Source organism: Oncorhynchus kisutch, linkage group LG20 (assembly GCF_002021735.2).
Source record: "Oncorhynchus kisutch isolate 150728-3 linkage group LG20, Okis_V2, whole genome shotgun sequence".
In the NCBI taxonomy this organism is placed as follows: Eukaryota; Metazoa; Chordata; class Actinopteri; order Salmoniformes; family Salmonidae; genus Oncorhynchus; species Oncorhynchus kisutch.
Window position 1 is genome coordinate 44130833 of NC_034193.2, and position 13189 is coordinate 44144021.

The window sequence follows — 13189 nt, forward strand, 5'->3', positions numbered from 1 at the left end:
AGCCATTCTTGTCCCATATTGCTCTCCCACCCCCCCCCCCCCCCCCCACCCCCACACACACCTTTTTGATAATGGCCTTGTACTTATTTAGGTCATTCTTATCATTGTCAGACATTCTCTCGATGGGCCTTAAACGGTTCCTCCCCTTATCAGTACAGCCACATGTGATCGATTTCCCTGCACTCAGGCTTCATTATGGCACCCCTCTTGTCTCTTTTAGAACTAATGATTAATAATAGTTGCACCTTTAAGCTGCTGCTCCTCGGTAAATTCAGGAAACTTGTCTTTGATTTTTTTTTATGAAATCAATTAGAATCCCAGTGGCTTGTTCAAGATGTGTCTCACTGTCCCATTCACCTCTTCTCAAATGGTTGCCACCATTTGGGTCCACATCAACCTAGGAAAAATATTATGGAAATCAATGGACAATACTTCACTTCTGTTGAAATGCCTTTCAAACATGTCAGCATCAAACAATAAAAGGTCATGGAAACAGAAATAGATTCAATGGCTTTTTAAAGTTAATCTGTATAAACTCCATTTATAGCCTCCTTCACAAATCCAGATACCAACTCAGTCGCCTTGTGGTTAGAGTTTCTACCCTGAGATCGAAGGTCGGTTGAGTCATACTAAAGATTGTAAAAATGTGCACTTAACATTAAGGAGATAGATTGGGGGAAAGACCACGTGATAAACTAGCATCCTGTTCAGTGGTTGTACTTTTACATCAACCTCTCTCATGCTACAGACACAGAAAATATGCTGGCTGGCTCGCTTGTTCTATTCACTGCTTTAGCACACTCTGCCAACCCGGATGTTCTAGCTGTGTCTGAATCCTGGCTTAGGAAGACCACCAAAAATTCTGAAATTTTAATTCCAAACTACAACATTTTCAGACAAGATAGAACTGCCAAAGGGGGCGGTGTTGCAATCTACTGCAAAGATAGCCTGCAGAGTTCTGTCCTCCTATCCAGGTCTGTACCCAAACAATTTGAACTTCTACTTTTAAAAATCCACCTCTCTAAAAACAAGTATCTCACCGTTGCTGCCTGCTATAGACCACCCTCTGCCCCCAGCTGTGCTCTGGACACCATATGTGAACTGATTGCCCCCCATCTATCTTCAGAGCTCGTGCTGCTAGGCGACCTAAACTGGAACATGCTTAACACCCCAGCCATCCTACAATCTAAACTTGATGCCCTCAATCTCACACAAATTATCAATGAACCTACCAGGTACCTCCCCAAAGCCTTAAACACGGGCACCCTCATAGATATCATCCTAACCAACTTGCCCTCTAAATACACCTCTGCTGTCTTCAACCAAGATCTCAGCGATCACTGCCTCATTGCCTGCATCCGTAATGGGTCAGCGGTCAAATGACCTCCACTCATCACTGTAAAACGCTCCCTGAAACACTTCAGCGAGCAGGCCTTTCTAATCGACCTGGCCGGGGTATCCTGGAAGGATATTGATCTCATCCCGTCAGTAGAGGATGCCTGGATATTTTTTTTAAATGCCTTCCTAACCATCTTAAATAAACATGCCCCATTCAACAAATTTAGAACCAGGAACAGATATAGCCCTTGGTTCTCCCCAGACCTGACTGCCCTTAACCAACACAAAAACATCCTATGGCGTTCTGCATTAGCATCGAACAGCCCCCGTGATATGCAGCTGTTCAGGGAAGCTAGAAACCATTATACACAGGCAGTTAGAAAAGCCAAGGCTAGCTTTTTCAAGCAGAAATTTGCTTCCTGCAACACTAACTCAAAAACGTTCTGGGACACTGTAAAGTCCATGGAGAATAAGAACACCTCCTCCCAGCTGCCCACTGCACTGAAGATAGGAAACACTGTCACCACTGATAAATCCACCATAATTGAGAATTTCAATAAGCATTTTTCTACAGCTGGCCATGCTTTCCACCTGGCTACTCCTACCCCGGTCAACAGCACTGCACCCCCCACAGCAACTCGCCCAAGCCTTCCCCATTTCTCCTTCTCCCAAATCCGTTCAGCTGATGTTCTGAAAGAGCTGCAAAATCTGGACCCCTACAAATCAGCCGGGCTAGACAATCTGGACCCTTTCTTTCCAAAAATTATCTGCCGAAATTGTTGCCACCCCTATTACTAGCCTGTTCAACCTCTCGTGTCATCTGAGATTCCCAAAGATTGGAAAGCAGCTGCGGTCATCCCCCTCTTCAAAGGGGGGGACACTCTTGATCCAAACTGTTACAGGCCTATATCTATCCTACCATGCCTTTCTAAGGTCTTCGAAAGCCAAGTCAACAAACAGATTACCGACCATTTCGAATCTCACCATACCTTCTCTGCTATGCAATCTGGTTTCAGAGCTGGTCATGGGTGCATCTCAGCCACGCTCAAGGTCCTAAACGATATCTTAACCGCCATCGATAAGAAACATTACTGTGCAGCCATATTCATTGATCTGGCCAAGGCTTTCGACTCTGTCAATCACCACATCCTCATCGGCAGACTCGACAGCCTTGGTTTCTCAAATGATTGCCTCGCCTGGTTCACCAACTACTTCTCTGATAGAGTTCAGTGTGTCAAATCGGAGGGTCTGCTGTCCGGACCTCTGGCAGTCTCTATGGGGGTGCCACAGGGTTCAATTCTTGGACCGACTCTCTTCTCTGTATACATCAATGAGGTCGCTCTTGCTGCTGGTGAGTCTCTGATCCACCTCTACGCAGACGACACCATTCTGTATACTTCTGGCCCTTCTTTGGACACTGTGTTAACAACCCTTCAGACAAGCTTCAATGCCATACAACTCTCCTTCCGTGGCCTCCAATTGCTCTTAAATACAAGTAAAACTAAATGCATGCTCTTCAACTGATCTCTACCTGCACCTACCCGCCTGTCCAACATCACTACTCTGGACGGCTCTGACTTAGAATACGTGGACAACTACAAATACTTAGTTGTCTGGTTAGACTGTAAACTCTCCTTCCAGACCCATATCAAACATCTCCAATCCAAAGTTAAATCTAGAATTGGCTTCCTATTTCGCAACAAAGCATCCTTCACTCATGCTGCCAAACATACCCTTGTAAAACTGACCATCCTACCAATCCTCGACTTTGGCGATGTCATTTACAAAATAGCCTCCAATACCGTACTCAACAAATTGGATGCAGTCTATCACAGTGCAATCTGTTTTGTCACCAAAGCCCCATATACTACCCCCCATTGCGACCTGTACGCTTTCGTTGGCTGGCCCTCGCTTCATACTCGTCGCCAAACCCACTGGCTCCATGTCATCTACAAGACCCTTCTAGGTAAAGTCCCCCCTTATCTCAGCTCGCTGGTCACCATAGCATCTCCCACCTGTAGCACATGCTCCAGCAGGTATATCTCTCTAGTCACCCCCAAAACCAATTCTTTCTTTGGCCGCCTCTCCTTCCAGTTCTCTGCTGCCAATGACTGGAACGAACTACAAAAATCTCTGAAACTGGAAACACTTATCTCCCTCACGAGCTTTAAGCACCAACTGTCAGAGCAGCTCACAGATTACTGCACCTGTACATAGCCCACCTATAATTTAGCCCAAACAACTACCTCTTTCATTACTGTATTTAATTCATACATTTATTTTGCTCCTTTGCACCCCATTATTTTTATTTCTACTTTGCACATTCTTCCATTGCAAATCTACCATTCCAGTGTTTTACTTGCTATATTGTATTTACTTTGCCACCATGGCCTTTTTTTGCCTTTACCTCCCTTCTCACCTCATTTGCTCACATCGTATATAGACTAGTTTGTACTGTATTATTGACTGTATGTTTGTTTTACTCCATGTGTAACTCTGTGTCGTTGTATCTGTCGAACTGCTTTGCTTTATCTTGGCCAGGTCGCAATTGTAAATGAGAACTTGTTCTCAACTTGCCTACCTGGTTAAATAAAGGTGAAATAAATAAAAAATAAATAAAAAGTACACTATTTGAAAAAACATCAAGCTCGCCCATGTTGTTGTTTTCTCTTAAAATTCTTGAAATTCGGACGATCCTCAAAATATTAAACCCGAGCCGAGCCGGGAGCTTTTGAAAAAACCTGCTGCACAAATGTGACCATTTGTTAACTGAACTGACACTCGCAAAATGGTCAAACCAGTATCCGCCTGAATTGTTATGCACGAATACACAACACTTTACGGTATTACGTGTTTCTTGGTAGGGCACCTGAGTCAACTGCACTCTCACGCACAGATAGAGACGATAGCTACAAATCATTTCAAGTAAACAATTTGAAGGGAGGGGAAGGAGGGGAGGACAAACAGAGAAGGGGTGTTGCTCAGCGGTTAAAGACACGGTACCAGACCAGACCCCTGCACTCATGAAGATACACATGTGTTAGAGCCATCTATACCCTTCCTCTGATGTTTAATGCTTGCTTACTATCCAAATACACAATCATGTAAGGAAGAAGATACACGTGTATACTGTGCGTATTATTTTTTAATTTCAGTATTTTTAAAGAATGTTACTTAATTGAATTAAATGTTAGATGTTATAGATTGAAAACAAACTTGAACCCTGTGTTTTGATGGACAGTAGGAAGGTTGAAGTTGAAAATTAAATGTATATTTTTCAACCAGACATTAGTATAGGTGATTTCAATAGGCTCTTATGCCGATATATGTATAGGTAAGTGTATTATTGCATAGAAAATATATTTGAACTTTATACTTGGAGAAGGACAGGGAGGGAGGAGTGGTTGGGATGTGTGCGTATAACCATGACTCTTGCTGTATTCCAAATGGACACCTACTCCCTGGGCACTTAAAGTACATCTTCTCTAGTCCACTCATGTATTCAAGTCTGAAATTATTTGCATCCTTGATAAAGCAAGGATTAATTCTCCAGAAAATCTACATTCTCATTTTATTTTTGACAACTTTTACTTTTACTTCAATACTGGTTGGCTTAAAATAAGGAATAAGAAATTATTTATACTTTCACTTGTACTTTTGAAGTATATTTTAGCAATTACATTTACTTTTGCTACTTAAGTGTATTTAAAACCAAATACTTTTAGACTTTTACTCAAGTAATACTTTACTGGGTGACTTTCACTTTTACTTGAGTAATTGTCTATTTCGGTATCTTTACATTTACTCAAGTATGACAATCGAGTACTTTTTCCACCACTGCTGGGGAGGAGCTTGGCCATGCAGTGCAATTTGCTTGCAATTGGTACGTCAGCCCCTAATCTTTTCATGTCCGTTATAAAAACAGTGTTGCCTAAAGGAAGTCAGTTGTGCATGGGCAGAGGCATATTTGTCAAATTTGCAACAGCAGCAGCAGCAGCAGCAGCAGCAGCACTACTACTACTACTACTACTTGAGTTTTAGTTTATACATTTTGAGGAATCTCCAGTTTCAAGAATCAAAACATCAACATGGGTAAGCTTTTATCTTTTGAAAACAGAGGCAAAATGGTGTGATTCGGTTCCATCTACTAACCACGTTTCCATCCACAGTTTTTATGAGAGTAAAGTCGTACTGTATATATTTTTTTAATATCACGACAGCTGTGATGGAAACAGGAAGCTCCATTAAAACGTTTACAAACGCAGACAGATAATTTGTTAGTTCGACATGGTGGGATCTTTTTGCGTTGGTGAAATAAATAATGCAAGAAATGGCGGCGGAAATGCCTTAATGTGCACATACTGATATCATAACCATCATAGGGAGTCACTACGACGCAGGAAACCATGCAGTTTACTGTATTTGGCTACAAATGAAATCAATGATGATGAAAAGAACCAGTAGCTGGGCTTGTGGAGTCTACTGAGTGCACAGTGATGAGCTTGATGCTCCTTTACAATACATATCAATGGTTTTATTCGAGTGACATGATGATCAATGCTTGACTGCGTTTGACAAATAAAAGCATTCTTGCTCTTCTCCATAATAATCTCATGTAGCTTTTCTACAGTCTATCCGTCTATCCGCATTGTATCTGTGAGACGTTGGCAAGAGCGCACGAGCCAAAAACAGTGTAGGCAGGCAGGCACATTTGCGATTTAGCGCAACAGTTGTTGTGACAACTATCGGTAGAGTTGAAAATGCGATAGAAACATTGAAGTTTGGATTTTTATTAGGTACATGAAAACTAAAGGCACAATATGCATAAATTGCTCCGCCATTTCCTGGTTGCAGAACTTCCCATAGTTCGCCTAATTTCAGTTTGTAACAAAACAAGCAGTCATTGTGTAGAGAACCATTGTACCATCTAAACCCTGTGACATATTTTCCCATAACCAAAAATATTGTACTTTCAGCTGTTTGATGGTGCACAAAACCGAAAGTAAAAGAGGCAAAAACAAAACTTTTAAATGGGAAGCATAGAAATAGTGCACATGGAACAGACTGCTTCTTAGACTTGCTTTCAATGAGAATGACAGATCTATAACTAACATTTCTATGTGAATTTGGTCAGGCCACCCAAAAAGTTATATTGCAGCAACAAGTCCATTGGGAGGAGACACACAACTGGTGGGAAAATGTGAATTTTTGCAGATTTTAGAATATTTGCATGAAAATCTAGTTAGAGTCAATCAAATGTATTTATAAAGCCCTTTTTACATCAGCCAATGTCACAAAGTGCTGTACAGAAACCCAGCCTAAAACCCAGAACAGCAAGCAATGCAGATGTAGAAGCACGGTGGCAAGGAAAAACTTCCTAGAAAGGCCAGAACCTAGGAGGAAACCTAGAGAAGTACAATGCTCTGAGGGGTGGCCAGTCCTCTTCTGGCTGTGCTGGGTAGAGATTATTACAGAACGTGGCCAAGATGTTCAAACGTTCATAGATGGCCAGCAGGGTCAGATAGTAATCACAGTGGTTGTAGAGGGTGCAACAGGTCAGCACCTCAGGAGTAGATGTCAGTTGGCTTTTCATAGCCGATCATTCAGAGTTAGACAGCAGGTGCGGTAGAGAGAGAGTCCAAAACAGCAGGTCCAGGACAAGGAAGCACGTCCAGTGAACAGGTCAGGGTTCCATAGCAGAACCGTTGGAACTGGAGCAGCAGCATGATCAGGTGGACTGGTGACAGCAAGGAGTCATCAGGCCAGGTAGTCCTGAGGCATGGTCCTAGGGCTCATCAGAGAGGGAGCATACTTAAATTCACAAAGGACACCGGATGAGACTGGAGAAATACTCTAGATATAACAGACTGACCCTAATACTGGAGGCTGAGACAGGAGGGGTCGGGAGATACTGTGGCCCTGTCCGACGAAACCCCTGGACTGGGCCAAACAGGCAGGATATAACCCCACTTTGCCAAAGCCCAGCCCCTACACCACTAGAGGGATATCTTCAACCAGCAACCTACTTCCCTGCAACAAGGCGACAATAGCCCAAGAAGATCTCCGCCACGGCACGAACCCGAGGGGGCGCAACCTGGACAGGAAGATCACATCAGTGACTCAACCTACTCAAGTGACGCACCCCTCCTAGGGACGGCATGGAAAAGCAGCAGTAAGCCAGTGACTCAGCCCCCATCATAGGGTTAGAGGCAGAGAATCCCAGTGGAGAGAGGGGAACTGGCAAGGCAGAGACCGCAAAGGCAGTTCGTCGCTCCAGTGCCTTTCCGTTCACCTTCACACCCCTGGGCCAGACTACACTCAATCATAGGACCTACTGAAGAGATGAGTCTTCAATAAAGACTTAAAGTTCGAGACCGAGTCTGCGTCTCTCACATGGATAGGCAGACCATTCCATAAAAATGAAGCTCTATAGGAGAAAGCCCTGTCTCCAGCTGTTTGCTTAGAAAGGCCTGCGTCTTGTGACCGTAGCGTACATGTAGGTATGTACGGCAGGACCAAATTGGAAAGATGGGTAAGGAGCAAGCTCATGTAATGCTTTTTTTTTGTGTGTTTAAAAAAAGAAGAAAATTACCCCTTTTTCTCTCCAATTTCGTGGTATCCAATTGTTTTAGTAGCTACTATCTTGTCTCATCGCTACAACTCCCGTACGGGCTCGGGAGAGACGAAAGTTAAGTCATGCGTCCTCCGATACACAACCAAACCAAGCCGCACTGCTTCTTTGAATTTAATCTCACGTGAATTGTCTTCATTATAGCCTATGATATGAAGGTTGGTACTACTTGTACCTCATACAGCTAGCTGTAAGTGGTCTCTGGCAACTCTTACAAGTTCTGACAAATACTCAAATATAATAAGTTCATTTACAAACAGGATCTCATGAAATGGCAAGAGAACTGCCATTCATGAACAACTATAAGTCCATCATAAAGCGAGTGGGGCATAACCATGGAGTGGAGCCATCCATCATAGCTGGGATCATCTCACGAGAGACCAGGGCCGGGACAGGAGCAGGACTGGTCAATGGTTGGGGGGACAATGGAAATGCATTTGGACTCATGCAGGTAGGTACTCAGTTTTGCAGGTACCTTTGTTATACTGTTGTTGGCAGACAAGAGGGCTTGTTTCCTATTTCACAATACAACACAAAGTGGTGTCCATAGATTTCTATTGCATATTTTTTTTATAGGTTGACAAAAACTGGCACGTTCCACTGGGGGGATGGGACAGTGAGGATCATCTGAGTCAAGCAACTGGGATACTCGTTGGTATAATTGGATCGGTTCAGAGAAAATTCTCTTCATGGACCAAAGAGCAGCAGCTGAGAGGTATTGCCTACCAATTGACCTGCCCTTCTTGCCAATAGTTTTTTTAGATTGATGGAAGCTACAATGTAATTGTCTGCATCATTTCCAATCCCCCATATTTTTGGGGTAAAAATATATATATCGCTATCCTTTCTAAATAGTTTACTTTATTATTTTCTCCTAACCCTGCCACTCCTCCCCTACTTGGAGTAAACAAATGGGAAACAACACCTAGGCTTCTACTTCCAGCTTATGCATACTATATAGATTTAATTAACAATGCATTTTACAATAGTTATCTTTTGTTTTTTAATCACATCCTTCAGCTACTGTCAACCCCTCCCATCTATCTCTGAAGACCATCCAGTTTTCTATTCTCATAGTCTACAGATTGCAAACCAAAGATAAAAACCTTTGCTAAAAGTATTATTATTTTATTGATTGACTATGACTTTTCAAATCACCCAGCAGTGCTGTTTGCCAAGTTAGCTCCTGGTAAATGTTGAAATTCTCCAGACATTCCCTGAACCAGCGACCAAAAACAAGCTACATACCCTGTATAGAAAATACCAAAACAAATGATCTAATGATTCTGTCTCTTCGCAGCAATATCTGGAGATGTGGGATCGTTGTATCCCCCATATATAACATAACATTCTGTTGTTTACGATAATTTGGAATAATCATTTAAATTCAAAGTTTTTTTTAAGCTGTTGTGGTTCTGTATCAGTTCATAAACCATGTGCCAAGGAATCCGTACATCAAATCTCTTCCCAACAATTTTGTAATCTATATGGCACAGCTGTCAATTTTTGGGTCCTTAAAGGAAACTGCCCAGAGTTTGATAGAGATGATCAGTCATAGGTTTAAAACAACTACATAGATTACATGACTACATTACAGCCTGTGTGTTTGTTTTTTCAGGAGGGTTAGCAGCCTACAATGTGGGGCTGGATAATGTCCACTGTTACAGTAGAGTGGATGAGATGACCACTGGGGGGGACTACTCCATGGATGTTCTTGCCAGAGCTCAATTTTACAGACGTAATGGTTATTAAAGTCAACTCCGTGATTGCCTAGCAGTTTTCGATTCAGTTTTTGATTAAGACCATTGTGAAGTAAATGACATATCCTCTACTATCTCATCAAAATTTAGACTGATGTTTAATTGTTAATTAATAATGATTCATTAATCCAGATCCTTGTCCTATGGTGCACATTTTTCTTTTGGCCTAGCAGTAATACACTTGAGTCAACTCATCATCAAACTTTTAGTTGGGAAGCACAGATTTATAACATTCTAGTTCATATAAATTTCCAATCCAACGTAATGAGAGAAATGTTTCTGACCTATTTGTGCTCCCTGTGATTGTCTTGCACCGTCACTATGTATTGAAATAACATGACTAGCTACAATCTTAAAAATAAAATGTATGATTGCAGTCTTTCTTTTGTTGAAATCAGTATGGTGGAAATCTGGTAGCAACCCCAGTCATGTCTTGGAATGACTCATTGACTGACTTCTCAAAATACAATTTTACAGAATACACACTCACTTTTTCTTAGTTTGGTAACATTTAATTGTCAAGGTAGAGTGATTACATTGCTGATTTCCAATTTTTATGTAGTTTAATCTGTGCTTAATGAACAGTATTTTTTTTAAATAATTCAAATGAATGAAATATAGGCTACCTATTGATTCTTGCAGAATATCACTTACATGAATACACGTCTTCCATGTCTTCCACTCAATAAAGAAATCCAACCTTACATAGACAATTACATCATTACACCTAAAGATACACTGAGTGAACAAAACATTAGGACCACTTTCATAATATTGAGTTGCACCCCCTTTTGCTCTCAGAGCAGCCTCAATTTCTCGGGGCATGGACTACAAGGTGTCGAAAGTGTTCAACAAGGATGTCTAGCTGCCCTGGCTCCCTATGTAGGCCCATGTTGACTCCAATGCTTCCCACAGTCGTGTCAAGTTGGCTAGATGTCCTTTGGATTGTGGACCATTCTTGATACACACGGTGAAAACTGTTGAGCGTGAAAAACCCAGCAGTGTTGCAGTTCTTGACACAAACCAGTGCACCTGGCACCTATTACCATACCCTGTTCAAAGGCACTTACATCTTTTGTCTTGCCCATTCCCCCTCTGAATGGCACACAAACACAATCCATGTCTCAATTGTCTCAATCCTTCTTTAATTTAAGGATCGGATCATTTTTGTCCCCCAATTTTCACCTAAAATGACATACCAAAATCTAACTGCCTGTAGCTCAGGATCTGAAGCAAGGATATGCGTGTTCTTGATGCTGTTAGCAATTTATGTTATTCTTCAATATCACAAACTCCAAAGCAAATCAAGGGGAGAAAAATAGGTTTATTCAGACAGGACAAATCAAGATGTTATGCTGGGAGGTCAGATGTTCAGATGTCAGTCTCTCCTGTCCTCAGCTTTCCCCCACTGAACAAAGGAACAGGATGCCATTTATAACCCCCCACCCTAGCATGGGGTTGACCAATCAGAAGTCCTTGCAGTACAACTTGGCCAATGGCCAAATAACAAGTATCCTGCCCCCGACTCAATGTACAGAACATAGCACATGTCACTCTGAGTTCAGGAGTGACATTCCACAGATCCCAAACAGATGTTGAACTGAAACCCAACCCCTATTTACAATTCGCTATTGACCATTAGTACTCTCGTCCACTCATCTTCTGTGTTGTATCTCATCTTCAAAATATTCTTATATTCCCCCCTAGACCATAAAAACATATATATAGTTCAAATGTATTTTTAGAAAACATGAAAAAATAGACAGAATGAAAAACATAAGCAGTAAGCATAAAATCATTCACATGAAACACCTTGCAATTCTATAGAACACAAAGGGCATAATCTACTTGCCGTTGCAATAAGAAATAGATTTCACACAAAGTTATAGAAAAGAGGTATCAACAAGTGTGATACCACATCGGAGAGAGCATGGTTCGTTACAGCACAGAGGACAGTTACCACGGGCACATTGACCACAATCATGAGGCTTGGTGTGACGATGAAGACCCTTATGACCCCCACCACATTCTGGTCAACACCACTGATACCCATCTCCAAAAAGGACACGGTTGATGAATCTTATGATGTACTCTCACATAATCGTAGGATTTTAGCAGGCAAACATCGGGCAATAGCACACTTAACCTGGATGAGGATAATAACTCCCAACTATTGGAAGTATCATGCTCACCAAATAAACTTCCACATGTACCGAATGTTGAAGACAACCTCATGACTAAGCCTAAATCACCTGGATTGTAATCATGGTACTTAACGCCCTCAGTCCTGATCTTTTGGATCAGGTCAGTTATTTCCTCAGAATTATCAGGAATGAAAGTACAGCGTTCAGCACCAATAACACAGCACATGTACCCCATTGTGCTGACAGAAGATAATCAAGTGCCAATCGATTTTGCATCGCCACAGTCTGAATGGCAACCATCTCAGCTGTAATTAACTCAAGACTCTCAACTATACAATTAGCTACGAGTTCCAAAGGGTTAGCCATTATTAATAACTATTTTAGAAATACCATAAGATGGAAAAGCAATTGCAAAGAATCTCTCCGTTTATGACGGTGTGATAAAGGAGAATTCACTGAATGCCTTACGTATCCCAAAGTTTTCCAGAAAGCACATTTTCAGAGTGTCCCACTTTGCCAATACTCAACCTACTTAAAAGCAAAAAATATCCTTCACATATTGCGTGGATGTAGATTCTCGTGTTATACATAGACTAATAGGTGGTCCTTTGGAAAGGTGGAATAATACTGAACAACAAATATACTACCCAGCATGCAACAAATTCAAATACTTTACTGAGTTACAGTTCATTTAAGGAAATCAGTCAATTGAAATAAATTAATTAGGCCCTAATCTATTGATTTCATATTACTGGGAATACAGATATGCATCTGTTGGTCAGATATAGCTTCTTTTTTTTAAAAGGTAGGTGCATGGATAAAGAAACAGTCAGTATCTGGTGTGACCACCATTTGCCTCATGCAGCACAACATTTCTTTCGCATAGAGTTGTTCATACTTTTGATTGTGGCCTTTGGAATGGTGTCCCACTCCTCTTCAATGGCTGTTGCTGTATATTGGCAGAACTGGAACCCGCTGTCATACACATCGATCCAGAGCATCCCAAACATGCTCAATGGGTGACATGTCTGGTGAGTACGCAGGCAATGAAAGAACGTGGACATGTTCAACTTCCAAGAATTATGTACAGATCCTTGCAGCGTGCATTATCATGCTGAAACATGAGGTGATGGCGGCGGATGGACACCACGATAAAATGCAATTGTGTTCATTGTCTGTAGCTTATGTCTGCTCATACCATAACCCTTCCAACATCATGGGGCACTCTGTTCACTGGATTGACATCAGCAAACCACTCGCCCACACGAACACGCAGGTGAGCTTCCCTGAGATGTTTTTTTTTTTACAATTTGTGC

The 13189-nt window shown here is 41.7% G+C and overlaps 1 protein-coding gene across 1 annotated transcript; it reads left to right on the forward strand.

Moving 5' to 3' along the window:
* The first annotated feature begins 5179 nt into the window (after positions 1-5179).
* On the forward strand, positions 5180-10108 carry LOC109865776 (lysozyme G). Its single transcript, XM_020454211.2, has 4 exons — positions 5180-5430; positions 8230-8420; positions 8546-8684; positions 9588-10108. The coding sequence occupies exons 1-4, from the start codon at positions 5427-5429 to the stop codon at positions 9719-9721; spliced, it is 468 nt and encodes a 155-aa protein (XP_020309800.1). The 5' UTR covers positions 5180-5426; the 3' UTR covers positions 9722-10108.
* The last annotated feature ends 3081 nt before the right edge of the window (positions 10109-13189 follow it).